General features: G+C 36.7%; 1 protein-coding gene across 1 annotated transcript in view; it reads right to left on the bottom strand.

Moving 5' to 3' along the window:
* Positions 1-19,945, bottom strand: part of NHLRC2 (NHL repeat containing 2) — a 31,374-nt gene that overhangs the window by 8,393 nt on the left and 3,036 nt on the right. The window contains exons 3-5 of the mRNA XM_057420929.1: positions 13,119-13,574; positions 9,955-10,076; positions 8,110-8,239 (exon numbers count right to left, since the gene is read on the bottom strand). Of these exons, the coding sequence (XP_057276912.1) occupies positions 8,110-8,239; positions 9,955-10,076; positions 13,119-13,574 (708 nt within the window). The remainder of the gene's footprint in view (positions 1-8,109; positions 8,240-9,954; positions 10,077-13,118; positions 13,575-19,945) is intronic.

The following is a 19,945-nucleotide window of genomic DNA, read 5'->3' as shown; positions in this document are numbered from 1 at the left end:
CTATATAGTACATGTTCAACTTCAACATTTTATGTCTCCATGATGCACGCCTTGCACTCTTCAGATGCTACTATTTCAAGCATCACAGAATGAATAATGCTAAAATCACTAGTCAATTCAGAAAGTGAGTTTTTAATCTTGCTATGCTGTTCAGTTCATTATGAGGGATGTCAAAAAGTGCTTTGTTAATTATTTAATATTCACTTCACCCACCAAAGAAACAAAGGAGTAAGGCCTGAACTGAGCACTTTAGAAAGATCTATTCTATTCATCTATCCGAGTCTCTAATTCCATCCACTGAAAACTCCCTTGTGACAGCTATATGTTGAAAAATGGAAAAGGTTTCTTACTTTAGTTCTGCACACGAAAAAGCTTAAATATGAGGCATAGCAAGAAAGTATCAATATTAATTCCAAACTTTACTGAAAATGGAAGATCAATAGAGAGAAAATCATTTCTTCAACTAGAGAACAAGGCAGTAAAAATAAGAGCTCCATAACCATAACAGATTTTAATGCAACTTAAGTATTTTCTTCTGGCTGGCCATTAGAACAAAGAGAACAGATGCAAACATGGAAACAGCACAAGCGTAGTGACTTGTGGGAAATATGTCAGGACTTTAATAAAAAAAATTATACAAACCCAAAAAACAATGCCTGTAGTTCCACAGCTAAGGTATTTTATCACGCAATGGGCCTGACAGAGTTTAATGCGCTATGTTCTGAAGCATAAGACAGAAAAGCCTCTTCTTTCAGGATACAACACTTCGGGGACATGCCACCACTGTCATCCTTGCACTGTTCTCACAGGAGAAGTGGGCCAGCATCCTAAAATTATGCTAGTGCCATCATTATCATAACTCCTTATCATCCTTGAATGGAAAGAATTTATTTTTAAAGAATTTATTATAAAACAACATAAAAGAACAAAGCAATTATTTTACATTCATTCAATTAAGCATCACATTCCAAACTATCTTGAGCTGTTTCAAAAATCCAGTGTAGTTTCTCCTTATTAGGGTATGTGCTTTCTTATCTTTAGTGCTGCCCCTATCAAAGTATGGCTTGCAAATGTGACATACTTATGTTATAAAGATTCACTAATAATGAACTAGGCCTTCCATATTATACAACACTTCAGTTATTACACAACAATTCAGTCCTTCAGTCTATGTATCTGTTGTAAGACTTAACAGACCTATACACAACTTTAAACAGTTCATTAACACTGCTGACCGTTAACTGTGAGTCAATCGGGACACACAGAAAAGAGTTTATTTCACAACAGCCAAAGGCAGTATCTGTTCGAAGAGATTCCATTCCCAGGACTATCCACTCTTCCAGCTTCCCTGGCTGGGGACTGCATGCTTACTTCCAGTCTGGGAATTAAAAGCCTGGGAATCAGTTAGATTTTGCGGTTGGCACCACTGACATTTTCTAAATAGACTGATGTTTGAAAATATTATTCTTGTCTACTAACTATAAAAAAAAAAATAACAAGGAAGAAGTCTGTTGGTACACTCATCCTCTGCAAAATCACAAGTGGCAAAAAGGGCTCCACAAAACACCTTCCAGTTTACAGACAGGCACACTGCCTATGTGAATTTGTGAGTGCAAGTCGCGCCTACGCTACAAATCTGACTGACAGAACAACTACAGAATTGTTCTTCAGTGAGACAGAGATAGCAAAGCCCCAAAGGAATGCTTGAGCGCTGTCAGTCTGGACTGTTACAAGTACACATCATCCTTTTTGGAGGAGTAAAAATTCATTTTCTTCTTTTTCCTGCACTCCCTCTTTCACATAGTGTTCCATCATGCAAACAGCATTACCCTTTATGAAACAAAATGCTTCTGGAGTTTTCCTCCTGAGTTAATATACCTGCCTTCTCATCAGGGGTAATCCCCAGACACAGTAGATGCCAAGGGGATGTCATACAATGGGAAGTAACAGGGAGCTAAAAATGGTTACTGTAATTAAATATTTTCTCTTTCTAACTCTGGCCTTCTGACAGTAATGTCAGTAAATACTTCAGAAAAAAATCCAAAGTAGAAATGACAGTATCTGTTAACATGAAAGAATGGATTTAGATTATTTAGTGTTGGGATACATCACTGTAAGTACAGACAAAGCTAAGTCTGGTTATGCATTTTATTCATTCCTACTTAAGCACAGCAAACATGTACACATGAGGGTACTTCAATACTGCAGTCTCCTGTGATCCCCAACACACACATTCCGTATTCAAAAGCTCTTCCAGCATCAAACGAGAACAGTTAAAAACTGTGTCTCATTCTGAGCCCTGCATGTCTCTGTAAGACTTGTAAAGGATGTTTATTGACAGCAGCCCTGCATCTGGAATTTTGCATTAAAACCAGTATCTGATACCTCAACTAATATTCAGAATCCTGATTTGTAGTTTTAACTTCTTTATCATGAGCACAGATTTAATTCAAGACCTACAGACTGTAGAACAAAGAGAATGAGAAATCATGATTTCAAGTACAAATAACATAATTGAGGACAGTTTCAAGTTATGGACTTCAAAATGTTACCAAGTTTGACATCTGTTAAGATGGTAACTGCTAATTCAATTTTTTGTTTTTACTGCAGAAAGTAATCATCACCATCCATTCTGTCAAGATGTAGAGAAGTCCAATTTACTAGAAGAGTAATCTGTCAAACAAAATTGTGTGGGATTACTGTTGGATATTCAGTCACAACTCTCATTACATCCTTCTGTTAAGACTTTAGTCTTCATATGTTTCTGTCAAAGGCATGTTTATAGTAAATTACTAACATAAATAACTAATTTCTTGACCTAATCCTATAGTAAACATGTGAAATAATAATAACTTCTGTTGCTATTGCTATTTGGAAAGACAATAAACTCCTTCATTGCTCAGCTTTGGCTTAGAATTACAGAATTTGAGCATCCAGTCAACAGTTTAACAAGAACAAGGCTCCTGTAGAGATAAAATCTGTTGGGCTGATTGCACAAAGAGCTACTAGTTCTGAAAGTTTATCCCTCCTCAGTTTTCTCTCAAATGTTTAAAGCAAAAAATGCCTGGTTAGGAGCAATAATGAAAGCTGCTGAGGGTTCACAGAACCCTTACCTAGATTGCGCTAGCACATGTGGAAACTTCAGTCACATTTATTTGTCCCTCTCCATGATTCTGCCCACAGTATGAAGATGGTTGACCCACTCAGACAGCATCTAGAATTAAACAGTGTGCTTCAGAAGTCCTCCCAAAGCAAGACTGGGTAATGTCTTGCTTCACTGCAGTCCTTTGCTGTAACTTCTTAATGTCACATTACTCAAAAGACTTTTTCTCCTCAAACAGTTCTCACACAGGAATAAAATAATCAGTCTTTCATTTTACTTCAGGCCTATCATCAATGAAGAAGATACTTTTTCTTTCAAATGCCAAATATTTAAAATAAAAATAATTACCATTTACAAATAAATTTAAGATCTAGTTCACTACGAGAAGTCAGGCCATGCTGTTTCATGTCAGTTATGTCTCTAACACAATTTTCTGTGGAAGTGAACTTCAAGGGAGATGCAGCCCAAAGCTGAATGGGGTATTTCTGAGTTTATACTTTGCATAGGAAACTTCTAAAGAGATGCAAAGGCTTTTTGCATTCAAATTCTCTATATTGCTATACCATGCAGCCATATTACACAGCACACATTTAGAGTAACTCAAAGTTTTGAGCTGGCCACAAAAAAATGATACATCACTAATATCTGATGATTACAAGAGCAGTTCTTTAATTTTCAGCTATTACCAAGGAAAATTCCTTTCACAGGATAGTGAAGGCCAGAGCCTCAATGCCAGAATGAGACCAACCCAGACAGTGAAAGAAAGGCAACATGTAGAAAGCATACTCTTAAGATACAGACAGTTCAGACATAAACAGTTCATATATGGTGTGAGCTCATCCAGGATGTGGGAACTGCTTATTGCTGAAGTAATTATTGCTTTATTCCTTTGCAAAATTGAGGAAGAATCACCATAAGTAATTCAGAAAAAGAAGTGTTTTCCTCTGGAATGTGGTGGTACCAAATAACCCTCTAGCAGAGACACTCAGAGAGAAAAAAATAATCTTACATACTTTTGCCTTTTAAGGGCTATAAAAATTGTAGCAGTATGATAAGATACAGTACTTTCATTTAAATAATAACTATGTAAAACCTAAATTGACGTAAAAATTTCCAACTCGTTTACTGAAAGCATGGTCAACACTGTTCTTGGGAGTTGCTATAAATAGATTACAATCATGCAATTTAAGACCAGATTTTGGAATGTGGATCACACAGTTGTGTCACCAAGAGCAGGCCATTGTCCTGTTCCTACCAGCAAGAATGCAGCTATCAAGAACATTTCACGCTCAGATCAACTGTGCATTTAAATATCACTTGCTTTCAACACCCACTGAATAAAAATAGAAAGGGACAACAGAGAAAGCTAAAAAAGCAGAGAGTAATTTAATGATGTATTTTTAAGCTGCTGGCCCTCCCCTGTATTTCCTGCACCATCTGTATCAGTGCAAACTTCAGCACCAACTTCAACAAAGCCAGAACTTAATCCACAGAGTTCATTCAAGAATTTTAAAAGTGAAGGGTAAAACGCAAGCTCAGTGGCCACAACTAAAGAAATAAATAGCAAGGAAGAATACTGTCTGCCTGAATCCTAGCATGTGTTTTATCTCCATTAACTCCCCTACCTTAAAGAGACTTGTGCCAACTTTCTTTTAAAGGGTAATTCACAGTCACTTAACCTCTTTGCCTCAGACTTCAGCATCTGTATAAAATGGGGAAACAAAAGCCTATTATCTCATGGAAATAATATAAGGATGCTTAAAAACATGCTACTTAGTAGTATCTGTTCTGCATATTAACTTATATGTGCCTTCATAAACTTTTTCCCCTTCAATATTTTTAATTTCACAACAAACTATAAATTCACATTTTAAAATGTCTCCTCCCTGGAGATATTCAAAGCTGTCTGGAGACAACGCTGGAGACTAATGTGCTCTGGGTGACCCTGCTTGAGCAGGGAGGTTGTACCAGATGATCCCCAGCCTCAACCATTTTGTGATACTGTAACACATAGTCTAAACTGTGTTAGGAGCAAATACGAGAAATGTCAAGAAATATAAATGATACTGAATTTTCTCTTAAGAGGTAACCTTTCCCTTTGAGACTTTGAGGAAGGTAGTATAAACTGTTCAAGACTACCTAGTGTAGTACATAAACAGCTTAAACATTTAAACTCCTTTTTTTCTCCCCTTCATGTTCTGGATAGCATGGCTTTTGGATGTTGAAAGGAAACTCACAAAAGCATCACTCGTTTAAAATGTATAAAATCCATACATCTATCTTCTGAAAAGAAAAATATGCTTCTTGTACACTGTGTAAACTACATAGCTCTAAGGAAAACAGGAAAGTATAATGTTATTTCCCATATGCCACACCAGTTAACACAGAAGTCAAACTTACTGTAATAACACATCTGTGTTGCTGAAGTGTCCATTACACTTTGTAACTTGCACAGAGACACATATAAACACATGTAAAAAATGTGTGCTACGTGGATCTGAACCAAAGCAATTTCTGAAACTCTCATCAATTATTTCTTCCATCCATATGCACACACAGACAACTGGCATGCCAGTTTTAGCATATGACAGCAGCGTATCTACTTGTAAGACAGCACACTGAGAATCACCAACAGAAGGCTGGGTGTGTGCCCAGGAGAGTGAAGATTTCCTATAAAACTGAAGATTTTCTACATTTACTGAACAACTAATGCATACTATCCATAGTATAAGGGATAGTAACAGAAGACACTACTAGGTTCAAGCAATCTGCAGTAACAACACAACTTTGACAAACTCCGCTGCAGTGCTGACAAACTATTTTGATGGCTGGCAAAACACTTAAAGAAGGCACTGCAGCTCATGACAGGATGTATGCTGTAAAACAAATCCATTGCAGATTACAAAACACAGCTTTGGCTCCTCATACTCTGCAACACACTCCTGTCAGCATTTTAATCAGTATAATCCCCTGTTTTGACATATCTCTCTGGTTATAGTTTTTTTAAGGAATTTTATATAGCTAATACAGATATTTACATTTTTCCTTGCTTATTTTACCCACACAAAACCATATTAAAAAAAGTCTTAAAAAGAATCTGAGAACACACAACCCAGCCCCATTTTATCTCTTTGGCCTATCACCCTCTCAAAAAAGGAATTTACGTTGATTTAATCTCTTTGTAAGTGACAGGTTATATTTTGTAGAGCTCTAAATAGACAATTCACTGGTAGGTTATTGGAAAAGATTTTACTGGTCTGAAGAGAGTGTGTTCAGAAGATCAGATTTTTACGTAAATGCTGATAAAAATTCAGTAGTGTTGAAGAGTGCAGATGACTAATCCTCTACAGGTGAATCATTCAGTGATTACTATGCTCATGTTGATAACAATCCTATCAATTAACATTTAACAAGCAGAGCTCTCAAAAACAGAAAGTATCAACAGAAATTAAACTACTGGCAAAAGCAGAAGAAAGCATCATGAAAAGTAAAATTACAGGCTATTTTGAATAGTTCTGTTAACCAGCTGAGGTTTCTGAAGCACTGATGAGTTACTCGTTTCCTCCTTTGCTGATCTGCGAAACAGCTCTGCATAACATCCCATAGAAATCAGCTTGCTGGTTCAAGACACCCAGAAAACTATACCAGCTAGTCAAACAACAGTCTACTGGCTGACAAAAGGAAAATCAGATTGGATAAAATTCAGCTAAACTCATGCCTTCATTAATACCAACCCACATCCAGTGAAATTCAGGTACTTCTACTTCCTCTTGCAAGTAGAAATCCATATGCTTAACACAAATTGTAAGGGTCATTGGCAAAGAATTTGGGATAAAGTGCCCTTTGTAAAATTTAATTTATTTTCATTTCATTTTTATGTGGAAGACATGTTATTAAAAGTTTTAAATCTAAAAATTAATGACAGATGCTTATTTAAGTAGTCAAGGCTGCTGGTGGTACAATGCCTATACTGACAAGCTATATGAGAAGACATCTGTATCAGCTAGCCTCATGTTTCCTTAAACTTGAGTGTGTTTTCCTCTCTTATAACTGACCCAAGATTATAACAAATGCTTCCAGGTCAGTAAAATATTCTCATTTACTGATTTTGCAAAGCATTTCTAATTTAAAACTATTTAACTTAAATCATGATACTTCCCCAACCCATTATCTGCAGATTCGAGAAATCCCAATTTTGGAAGTCAATTTTTATGTTTGAAATAGTGACCTAAGGGTTTTATTTCACGCTAAAGCACTGTACTGTCATTGTTCAAAACTGATGTCTGCAACCCCTGATTTATAGTTAAATGGAAACATGAAAAAAGAAAGAATCAACTCACAGTTAGTTGAAACATGGCAGTTATGTGATGTCAAGCACAGGTGTGTGTTATGTGAATCAGGAAAGCAAGGTACTTAAATCTTCAGAAGCTGATTCTTGCATCCCATTATGCAAGATTTCACTCTTACCACTGATGCTTGCAAGGTTTTTTCTGAGGTATTCCTCACCTACCTGATTGACTCTATCATCATCTTGAATCTAATGATTTTATGTCACCTAAACAGGAATAAACAGAGGCCTCGAACTAAAATTACTTTTATTTCCTAAACTCAAATATTTACAAGTGGTCAAATATGTCTGTATAGTCAAGGAAAGGAACTTCTAGACAATGCTCACTTCCCGTAAAATGTAGCTGCTTAAGTGATCCTGGCATAAAAAGCACTGGCTTAACAAAAGCAATCACAATTTCCTCCTGTATTTGGACCCAGTAACCATATAGCTCACTACAAAAGAATTTTTCTGCCATCAAGTAACAGTTCATGTTCCTTCAGGATCCAAAGTAGAACTGCAAGTCTTACTTGCAAATGAAACCAGTGTTTTTCAGACTCAGTTGTAAGGTGAATTTTTACTTTTTCCTATCTCAGATTATTACCAAAACAGGTAAATATTTAGCAAACAGACATGCATGTGTAAATATGAGATGTTAACAGCTCAAGTGATACAGTACTTGAATTCCCAAAGACCACATCCCATGGAGAGCTGATAGGCTGTTCTTCTCCTTTTGCTCCACCTTCCTTATCGACACCTTGTATCCCAATGCCTGCTACAGTGGTCACCATCTCTAACTCCAGGTCAATCTACAAGGAACAAAATTACACACACTGAATGTACAAAATTAACTTGACAGAAGTTACAATTTGAGCTAGATGTCAAAACCAGAGATTTTGCTGACAAATAAAAAAAAATCCTAACAAATGTAGGAAGATAATGAATTTTACCACAATGCTAGCTGATGGGGGCAGGAAGCAGCAGGAAAACCATAAGCCTGGAATTCTCTTCAACAAAAATTAACACTGTTTTGTCAAGGTTTGCCCTGCAGTTGCAGAAGCAAGCACCAAAATTTTCTAAAGAAATACTCAGACGATGGATGTGGATGTTTTACTTTAAACTTCTATAGGACTATGACACAGAAATTCAGATACTGTAACAGCATCTGCTATCTCATTTAATTTGTACAAAGCAAATTATTTTTACAGTTCATTTCATGCCTTAGGGGAAAAAAGAAGATTTAATTCCTGCAGCTTAAATCCCTTTATTTTTCTTTCCCTTTTGCTTATTTTCGAAGTGACTTCCAATAGTGCTCATGCATTTATCATGATGATCATGTAAAAAGGGAGTCTTTCACACACAGAATCTTCTAACTTTTGTAGCAGTAAATGCACTTTTTGCAAGGCCCATGGCTTGCACAAGCATTTGAATGCATGGCCTATTGCTGTTTATTCTATTAAGTCCCGGATACCCTCATGGAACATTTAGATGAAAGGGAAAAGCTAATTATCACCAAAAATGCGGATGCGGTATGATACTGATCTTCAGATGGTTCTGTGCTGTCTTTGCTACCTGCAACAGTTCATATCCTGTAGTCACCATGCTACAGTGATGAGTGTCTGTAAGATGAGGACCCTGGAGCAAACTGCTCATTTTTAATACACAATGTTTCTCTAGCAACTGGGAGCCTTGGTCATTTTCAGAATAAAACCTGGTAGCCAACTCCAATGAATACTTTACAGGGAGCTAGTGGACACGTGCTTTGGAAGTGAAACACACAATGAGCCCACTTAACAGTACAAAGGCACTTCAAACTGAGTAAGGATGTACCTCCTCTGATCATTATCAGACACATTAGTGAGGATCCGAGCAGAAGATCTTCTGAGATGAATAAAATACTTTTAATAATAAGGTAATATTACATTGCTTCAACAAATTTAACTTCTTATTACTCTAAAATTGACCTAACCAAATGTAATATCCAATGACTATATACAGAAAGTATCATTCCTACATCCTAAATCAAGCTAAAATAAGTGTTTAATAAAACAAAAATTCCACATGCAGACAATTCTGGTATTACAGCAGTTACCTGTATGTACTTTAGAGACCCAAACAGCTAATTGAAGTTTAGATACTCAGTGAACCACAGTAGTACAATAACTTTAGATAAGAATCAGATACTACTGGAAGTGAAATAAAAACTATTTTGTTGTAGTACTAAGAATAGATGTTTCTCGTAACAGGAAAGTAAGAGTCACTAGGAAAAACAAAATCAAATATGTTGCAGCAAGTAATGTATACCATCTTCATTTGGAAGGAAGCACAAAAGTATATGTAGCCTTTAAACAACAAACTGCACAGCAGCATTTATTTATAAGATACTGTGCTGAATTTCCTTCCCAATGTTGAGGGAATTCAAAGAGTAAATAATCAGAGTAAGTAACTTAGTGTAAATATTCACCTCTGTAAGTAGAATAAGGGATGAGAGATTAAATTTTGAATTTCCTTGCAGAAAATTTACCTTTCTAATGAGGTGATTTTCTGTATCAGCTACATAAATAATATCTTTTTTTATAGCAATCCCTTGTGGCGAGTTGAAAGCTGCCTCTGAAAATCTTCCATCTCTTCTTCCACTGTTTGGACCTATAAATGAAATAAAGCAAACTCAAACGTAATTTTATAAAAAATAAACCAAAACAACCAACCAACCAAACCCAAAGTTTATACATTTAAACTTGTAAAAAAATTACACATTCTAAGAGGTGCTTTCACAGCATCATGTACAGTTCACATTACTCGCCCACTGCAGGAGAGGATCAGGTTTGAGATAATCTTAGGAACCTGAATGTGCACAAGCCCATGGGACCTGATGAAATCCATCCAGGGGTCCTGAAGGAGCTGGCAAATGAAGTTGCAAAGCGCTGGCCATCATATTTGAAAAATCATGGCAGTCAGGTGAAGTTCCCAATGACTGGAAAAAGGGAAATATAACCCCCATTTTCAAGAAGGGGAAAATGGATGACCCAGGGAATTACAGACCAGTCAGTCTCACCTCTGTGCCTGGCAAAATCTTGGAGGAGATTCTCCTGGAAGGCATGCTAAGGCACAACAAAAACAGCAAGGTGCTTGGTGACAGCCAGCATGGCTTCACTAAGGGGAAATCCTGCCTGACCAATTTAGTGGCCTTCTATGATGGGGCTACAGAACTGATGGACAGGGGTAGAGCAGCTGATGTCATCTACCTGGACTTGTGTAAAGCGTTTGACACTGCCCCACACAACATCCTTGTCTATAAATTGGAGAGACATCAATTTGATGGATGGGCCACTCGGTGGATAAAGAACTGGCTGGATGGCTGCACGCAAAGAGTTGTGGTCAATGGCTCAATGTCCGGCTGGAGACCAGTAACGAGTGGTGTCCCTCAGGGATCAGTGTTGGGACCGATCTTGCTCAATATCTTTGTCAGCAACACGGACAGTGGGATTGAGTGCGCCCTCAGTAAGTTGACACCAAGCTGTGTGGAGCAGTTCATGTGCCGGGGGAAGGAATGCCATCCAGAGGGACCTTGATATGCTTGTGAGTTGGGCCGATGCCAACCTCATGAAGTTTAACCAAGCCAAGTGCAAGGTCCTGCACCTGGTTCAGGGCAATCCCAGGCACAGCTACAGGTTGGGTGGAGAAGAGATTCAGAGCAGCCCTGCAGAGAAGGACTTGGGGGTGTTGGTTGATGAGAAAATGAACATCAGCTGGCTTCAGTGTGTGCTCACATCCCAGAAAGCCAACCATATCCTGGGCTGCATCAAAAGAGCATGACCAAAAGGAGCCAAAAGAGAAGTCTTGAGAGGGGTTTAAGTTGTTTCTGTTCTCTTGCACTAAAGGATAATAGCAACAACACAAGACAGAAGAACTACCTCTTTTTTCATTCCCAACTACATCAAATCAAGTCAGCAGGGAAAACTTTAATTTCCCAAACTCAACTCATTTTCAGTGGTTTAGATTTTGGTGTTATCATAAATGAAACTAATATTTGATTAGCAGCATTTTCTCATTAGCAACAATTAGGAAAAAGATACGATGGAACAGACTACATAAAAGAATAGTAAGAATGATGGAGTGACAGTGTTCTACACAGAACCATCAAGAAATAGTAAGGACCTTGACCTGAATATAACAGTATGAAGTTAAGCACTGTGTATCAGCGGGAGTAACACCTAAAGTGCATTAGCAGTATGTCTCAGCAGAAGACATTTAGGTATTGAGTTATGTGTGCATCATGATTTATGATGCAAATATACTAATTTCAACCTTTGTGCTTGCCCACATTTGTTACTGTATTATCAACTTTGTTACATTATTTTCTGCCCACTGAATCATTTAACTGAGTCACTGAAATAAACTTCCAGAACCTACTGTCAGAAGACCTTAACAGACACAAAGGACTGAGGTACTGGTGTGGTCAGATTCCAGCAGTTCCTCTTCTAAGTGTCAGGGTGCACACCCCCAGGGAAGGGAAAAGTACAGAGTGCCACATGAAGCGGGGGTACCAGTTCAGAGGTTAGGATACTTCCCTCTGAACTGCTATTTCATGACTATCCCAGAACACTAAAGGGTAGCTTGTTGCTGGAGACTTATCTCACATATGAAACAGAAACCAAATTCTCTCACTTTTGTCATAGAAATCCTGTTGGTACTTCCCATAGGAGAAGGGTATTAAGACTAACGCCTTTATCAGGTTAACTTGGGTAACTCCTCTGCTTATCCAATACACTGTTACTTCAAATAGCAAGAGATTTTATTCCTTTCTTTAAGCAGCAGTGCCACTGGTTATTTTTATGAGTTTTTCAGTATGCTGCCACAGAACAGGCATTAGTCAATACCAGACTCAGTAATATAAGACCTATCAGATCCTGATTCTGAGACATAAATGAATCACTGTTGTCAATTATCTGGGGATTCAACCACTTCCTACATTTGTCTGTTATGGTTGTTCATAACTGGACTGTCCTGACAGCTATGTACTTGGTGCATTAAGATGTAACTTCTACCACTGTAATAGATTCTGAAAAGGAACAAATCTGAATGTTTCATTTCTGAAAGAGTAAAGCGTACGAAGAATGTAAAGTAGATAGTAATATTATAAAATCAGTTAAAGAGATTAAGTTTTTAAAGCTGAAATGTTACCAATATAAACTTGGTAACAAATGTAGCTAAATGTAAATACTTCCACTATTTTCATACTTGTTTCTATGTTACACCTCAGTTTTGGTGACAACACAGGTCTTGTCACATACGCTAAAGCAACTTCATTTTCAGGTGCCTATGTATTAGCGCAGTGTCACTGCCCTTAGTAATTCTCCCTTCCTCCAAAATCCTATACAGGAATGCTCTTCATTTAAAGAAAAACAATCAACCTAAAAACACACACCAAAAACTTCCCCACACACCACCACCACCACAACTGAGCATTCATGTCCTCTACTGGAAAGGGACACATTTCTCTTTTCCCTACCTTGCTGCTGGTTGTGGATGTATGTCACTCTAAACCCACCTGCAACACTTTCATAAGAATACAAAATGTATTTTTTGTAATTCATATTATGCTATATATGTAATTATACTAGTAGGCCCAGCAAACATCCTCTACTCCTAAACTAAAATTACTGTGAGAAACGTATACACCCTTACCTCCAATAGTGTGTAGAATTTGTCCATTTTTTCGAGTAACCAATATCCTATGATGTCCAGTATCTGCTATGACCAGCCTTTCTCCCGAATGATCCACGGTCACTTTGCCAGGAAACAGCAGGGGAGAAGGTGGGAGTGAGTCTCTATATAGCTTTATTCCAATCTTGTTATCTTTGATTTGTCTTCTTTCCTTGTAGAATTTCAGTGTTACAGAAGTAAATAAAAACAATTTCTCTCTGTGTCCCTCTCCAACAAGTGAAAAGAGCATATTTCCACGAGGTCCCAAAATAACCAGAGTTGGCCAGCAGGACACTTCAAGTTCATGCCACAGGGTTGCATCTGCATCATTTACTACAGGGTGGACAATATTGTACCTCAGAATGGCACTTTTAATGTTATCCAGAACTTTTTCATTTGGGAATTTTGCCGAATGGACTCCAACAATAATAAGACCATCTGAAAGGAAAAATAAAGTCATGCACTGAAACATAGAATCATAGAATCATAGAATCGTTAAGGTTGGAAAGGACCTTAAGATCATCTAGTTCCAACCCCCCTGCCGTGGGCAGGGACACCTTACGCTAAATCGTATCACCCAAGGCCTCGTCCAACCTGGTCTTGAACACTGCCAGGGATGGTGCATTCACAACATATTTGTAGTTGAATAAAAAGTAAAACTGAAGCACAGTTATCTCACAATGTGACTGATTGCTTTCCAGAATAAAAGGGTTTGAACAAACAAAAAGCAATTACATCTCAGTAGGACTATAAATAGCTGTGTAGACAAAATACTGAAACTCAGAAATAACATCTCAGTAAAATGACTGAACTTTAGGACCATTACTTCCCCAGCTGGTTGACATTTAATGTCAGAAATTGTTCTTAGTTCTGAACCTCTACTTACTAAGGTAGAAAATACCTTCAAAATAATTATGAGAAGGTTGTAGCAGTTAACTGATACTTTGGGGTTTTTCAGATGTTTATGACATCTCTTTGCCTTTCGATGCCTATATACAACTACGGTGTTTTAGAAAACGAATTCTTTTCCACAGTTAACTAGGAATCACAAATGTAACACTGAACTCTGAAGCCCAGAGTTACCCTGGTGTATCTAACTCAAACAATAACAAAAATGCATAGGCTTCTGAAAGCATATTTTCCATTTCAAATAGCAGCATTGACAGCTGTGACAAAATGATAAATAGCACTTGGTAGAAACCTGGAAGGCTTGAATCTTTTCCTTTAAAACACAATTAAAAAAGCAGCAAAAGAGGATTAAATCATTGACTTTTGCACCTCCCCTTAAAATGTTTAACTTACTTCTATATGTGGTTAATAAAGACAATGAAGAGTTTAGATTTTCCAGTATCAGGGTAACAGCACTTAAAATCCTGGTATGAAGGCGTTCCATACGCATGAAGTAATGTAAGTCTGCTTCTATACACTGCATACATATTAGCAATCCTTTGCTTATTTTCTTAATTTTATGAAATTTGAACACAGAAATAAAAATCTATGGCTCAGACTTGAGCTGCTTTTCCCTTGTAATGAGAAATAAATCTGCTTCCACCCCAATGTAAACCATTATGTAAGCAGCCCCAGATTTTCCACTCCCCCTTCCTACCCAACAGAAAAAGAATTAAGAGCCTTTCTTCAGTCACAAGACATTTTTCAGTACTTTCTAGGAGCTAAAAAAGAGGAAAATAAACAAAACCAAAACCCACTACAACATTTTCAGGGCTTTAAATTATGTTTTACTAGCATAATCTCCACCAAATGAAGTAAACTGTGCATATGACATCAATACCATACTTTCTCACTTTGTACTTGAAGAACACTACTAGCTGTAAGCATAGTTATAGTAGAAGTAACTTGTCAATTCTACCTGAACTAAGAATTTACCTTCTCAGTAAGGAAAGTAACAATAGTAACCATGAAGTTGTAGAAAGATGCAGTACAATCATTTTAAACCAGAACTGTCAATCTAGTGGAAACGCTTAGACATTAACCTTACTACTTATCCAAATATTACTCATGTTTCTGGAAAATGCAAGCATTTTGTAACCACAAATAACAATTGGCATATTTCTATTTCTTTGTGCAAGTAAAAGTTTCAAATTTTCATGTGATCTTTTTTGTTATTTGGAGGAGAGGATTGAAATTAAATGGGAAGGGAAAATGTCCCTAGAGTTGATACCCAAATTGAGTTATATTTTACCATAGTGCAAGAAATTGTATAGTCTATAACATCATTTAGCACTTGTAAACACTTTTATCAGTACCATTCAAGTATCTGTGGTGTTTCCTTCCTTCACACAGTCACAAATGTCTATAGGTGGATTCCTTACAGTACTGCATTTTTCAGTCATACAAGGAATTCCAGAAAACAAAGACTTGGAGTCCATACAAAGTGGCATGGAGGAGGAACAGCCATTATCCAATCTGATCCAATTCTCATGATGCTTATACTCTGAAATATGACTGTAGAACCTTGAAGAACTTCATAAGGTTCTTAGACTAATTTGTGCTCATACACATACTCACTGCAATTGAAAATGTTGTATTGTGCTACAACAGACAAAATAGATTTGGCTGAACAGCTATTACATTTAGATAAGCAGGATACAATTCGGTTATAACGGATAAAGGCAGATACGCAATGCGCATCTCTAAGTAAGCAAGTTCTGTCACTTTGTGCTTACTCTAATATTGTTATATTTATCCTGAACAGCAGCCAACAGAAACAGCCTTCCTGAAAGGACACTCATCTGTAGAAGACTAGTTTTAAAATAAATGTTTTCTCAGGAAGGTTTTAAGAAGACTTGGGAGTAAGTTTCAGTTACCTGAATTTTTAGAAGGCAACTTTTCTCTCATTCAAATATAACCATTTCTTACAACAGGAAAATAGTCAAACCAGAACACAAACTGAGTATTTGCAATCACCTTGCTAACACATTTATTTCGCATCTTCTAGCTTCATACAGTTCCTAGCATATTACCCCTCCTTCCCAGTTTTCATCTCTTCATTCTTCCAGTTGCAACTGTAGATACCAAAATCTAGTAATCAGTGCTCTCAGAACGAAAGCCACACACAAACTTTTTGAGCTTGCATAATTCAACTTTCTCCTTATCAAATAATTTTATTTACTTAGCATTCTAGCATTTTAATTTTTAATCCATCAGAAGTGTGCTTTTCTTTCTGCAATAACTCACCTATCTAATACATTTTATTCATTTGGCATCAACTGTTATGTGTCGCACACGTCATTCTAAACTGGAAATTTACGTATCAGATCACTACTGTTATTTGGCATTTACTGCCTGATCCATTAAAGGGCTTCACTGTTTAGAAAACTTCAAGCAAATACGTCAAAATAAAATGCTTTTGTAAAACAGTCCTCTAAAAGCTCTGCAATTAAGACTGAGTTTGCCACTGCAAGAATAGTGAAACCAGTCCTGTGACCAGAGAGTGCCCGAACCAGGGCCCAAAAACTTACAATTGCAAATAATTGCATCCACGGACATGGTTTGGAACAGAATGTTGTATTTACCCTTATGCTTGTCTCCTATCTTTAAAGTAGAGGTGCAATCTGGCTAGCTGGACATCTCTGTTCTACCCTCAGCTCTGCTTTTGTGTCAGAAATGGAAGACAGGCAATTATTACAGGTCTTAAACAGTTGTATTATTTAAGCTCAGATGAGTTTGTTTCCTTCCAGAAAACCTAATTTAATCTCAAGTTGGCTTTTTATTCAGTTACAAAGAAATGGAAAATTATTTTTCTCTTTTAGCTCTTCTCCCCAACCATAAAACAGTGTTAATGGAGAAGAACATAAACTTCAATGTGACAGTAGAAAAGGATAAAGTGCTGCACAATAGAAGACTTAACTGAATATAAGAATTTCACAGATATAGAATTATAAGACCATTATGTAGTCTTTATCAATCCTATATGCACAGCATGTTGCAGTATCAGATAGATGAAGTTATAGTATCATGAACTGCTGTACTTCAAAGAGCAGGTCAAATATTTAAACTGTAACAGGATCAGCAGCGGCATTTGTATTTGTCCTTCAACAACACCATTAAAACTAGAAAGGGAATTCTATACCAAACACCTGAACAGGACAAACAAGTTATAACATCCTCTACTGAAGAAAGCTCTTCTGGAAACTGATGGATGATAGGCTGAGATGCAAGAATATGCACACCATTTCAATCACTTTATTCAAAGGATTATAACAGAGCACAACACTGGATTTAGGCCAAGCTATTTCTGAATATTAAAAAGTACTCCCTCTTATAGAAGTCATTTCTGGACTGCTGATAACATGAACTGAATATGCACTGGAGTTTAAAATAACTTCCTGAATGCCACTTGAAAAACAAGAATAGCACCACTGAAGATAGCAGCGAGAACATATCTGATAAAGATGCTAGGTGACATTTAATCCTATGGAAAGCAGTCTTCATTTTGAAGCAATCTCCTGAAGTTCCAGACAACAGAACTATGTGCATATGTACAATGACATATATATATATACACACACATATATATATATAATGGTTTAGGATCACCCTAAAAATAGAGCTTGTGTTCAGACTTCTCATGTCTGATGATCACACTTGAAATGTCAACATATTCCACATAAGAGGGTATTTGAACAGCATGAAAAACAATGTAATCAGAGTATCAGAAATGAACATACACAATGTACAATCAAAAAATTATATTACATCAGTATTGAGGTTTGTTCTTAGTTATGCAGCAAATAAAGGCAACATTCCTTTAGATAGTCAAACAGGCCAAATGCATTATGAGATAGATGCTTTGTCAGATGCTTGTTTTCATTCTGACTAACATTGTGTGATAGGTCAGAACCCACTGCCACTTCTATAGCATGGTAAATATATACATGAAATGGGTAAATAAATGCCATATTTACAGGTCTGAAGTTCAGGAAAGCTGCAGTTTCACTATATATTTCATTGACTCGCTGCTTCCAAAATAAATCATCTTTTGATGAGCCAAAATCAGTTTTTTTTATTATCACAAAAAGGTGGTTAAGATTTCGGAACTAACCCAACCAAAAGTGAAGGGACTTCCATTAAATAAAGAACAGAATAAAATAGAATGAAACTCCAGAATAAGGCTGAAGACATTCTTAAAATACTTCCTGTTATGTGCAATATCCTCTCTACTTTTGTTTTATTCTTCCAACTTTCATCTTTCTCGAGTTTCTCAAGCCAACAACTCTTCACTCCTTTCTCCTAGTAACTGGCAAATGATGTTTACCTTTGGTGTAGAAAATGCATGTTAATATAATACCATCTGCTGAAGTATTTTCCTATTGCTTAAAACCCCACAACTCTTACTACATTGATGTATTTACGCATATTACTGTAATGTTAAAATTCACATACTTAGCACAGCAAAGAAAGACTAAATAATCCTGAAATTGCTGAGAATCAAAACATGAAAAGAGCAGAAAACAATCAAAAGGGAGATCTATAGTGAAAAAAAAACAATGTACCTTTCTTTTTGTTTTAACCTTCAAGCACCTTAATCTCTTCCTGAATCCAACTACTATCCTCTGTTTCCTAATGGATTAAATTAAAGATTAATGTTCCACACACCTGCTCTTCTTTCCTATTACCTCCACCTTCATCCCAAGTATCTTTTTTTTCTCACTCTGGTTCCTGTAGGAACAGGATAGCTCAAATGCAAGAAGAATTTATCACCTATCAGCAAAGTACTTTCCTCAAGTAATAACTCCTGTGACAGGAAGTTTAATACAAGTCAAACAAAAAAAAATTGTGTCTCCAAGTGGAGCTTCAGTTTAGTTCAGAGTGCCACAGCCTCTTCTGCACCAGGAAAGAGATGCTCAAACACTTTAAAGAGAAAGCTTGTGGGGACAGGTTGTTATGAGTATTTTGTTATCAACTGATTTAAAAAAACAGGTTAAGGATATGACAGCTATACTAATACAGTAACACTATGCTACAAATTGTTTGTAATTTAATGATATTCTTTATTATGTGATCAATATCATCTTCTGAAATCTACACCTTCTTCCCAGCACGGCTGGTATCCACTGCAGTCTATTTATAATTTGGTAATCACCTTCTACTTAAAAATGCCTCCCTCCCAAAAAAATGCCATGAGTTTTCCTTATTAAAGTTTCGTATATCTGAAACATTATACCTGATCTCCAGTTTCTCCAAAGCAAACAGCTAAGCTTTCCAAGGCAGAAAATTTAGTTTGAGTCTTCTGTCAAGCACTATGTAATCCTACAGCACATAAGTGAACTACTTAAAGAACTTGAAATTTCAAAGACATTTTAATTTCTTTTTCTAGTGAAAGAAGGCAGCAATAATAAATGCTGCCAAAATTAAAACCAATCAGAAACACCAATGGAGGATCAGAAATTTAACTGCATATATATGTTATATTTAATACAGTATTTTTAGTCTGAAAGCAACACTGTTCATCTCACTGTTCAGTCTATTAAAATATCCAAGATAAGCAAGCAGCTGACACATTCTGTGTAAGACCACAGCTTATCTCTGTCAAGTCATCATGATGACAACAGACTGCATTCTAATTACCCTATATTTTTATTCACTCAAAGAGAGAGATAAGATTTCATTTCAGATGTGACTTTCGAAAGCTTAATTCCCTCTCCAGAACACAGGACTACTAATAATACATAACTTGATGCCAATGCAAAAAAACCTCTTTCTAAACCAAGCTTACATATTTTGTTATTTCAGTTAGAATGGAAAAAACCTCTAAGTGATCTTAACTGCATCCATTCTGCCATCTATAT

This window comes from Pezoporus wallicus, unplaced genomic scaffold, assembly GCF_028554395.1.
Source record: "Pezoporus wallicus isolate ANWC-B61680 ecotype Strahan unplaced genomic scaffold, APGP_CSIRO_Pwel_v1 contig_3365, whole genome shotgun sequence".
NCBI lineage: Eukaryota > Metazoa > Chordata > Aves > Psittaciformes > Psittacidae > Pezoporus > Pezoporus wallicus.
Note: the sequence above shows the minus strand (reverse complement) of the source record. Positions and strands in the feature narration are given on the sequence as shown.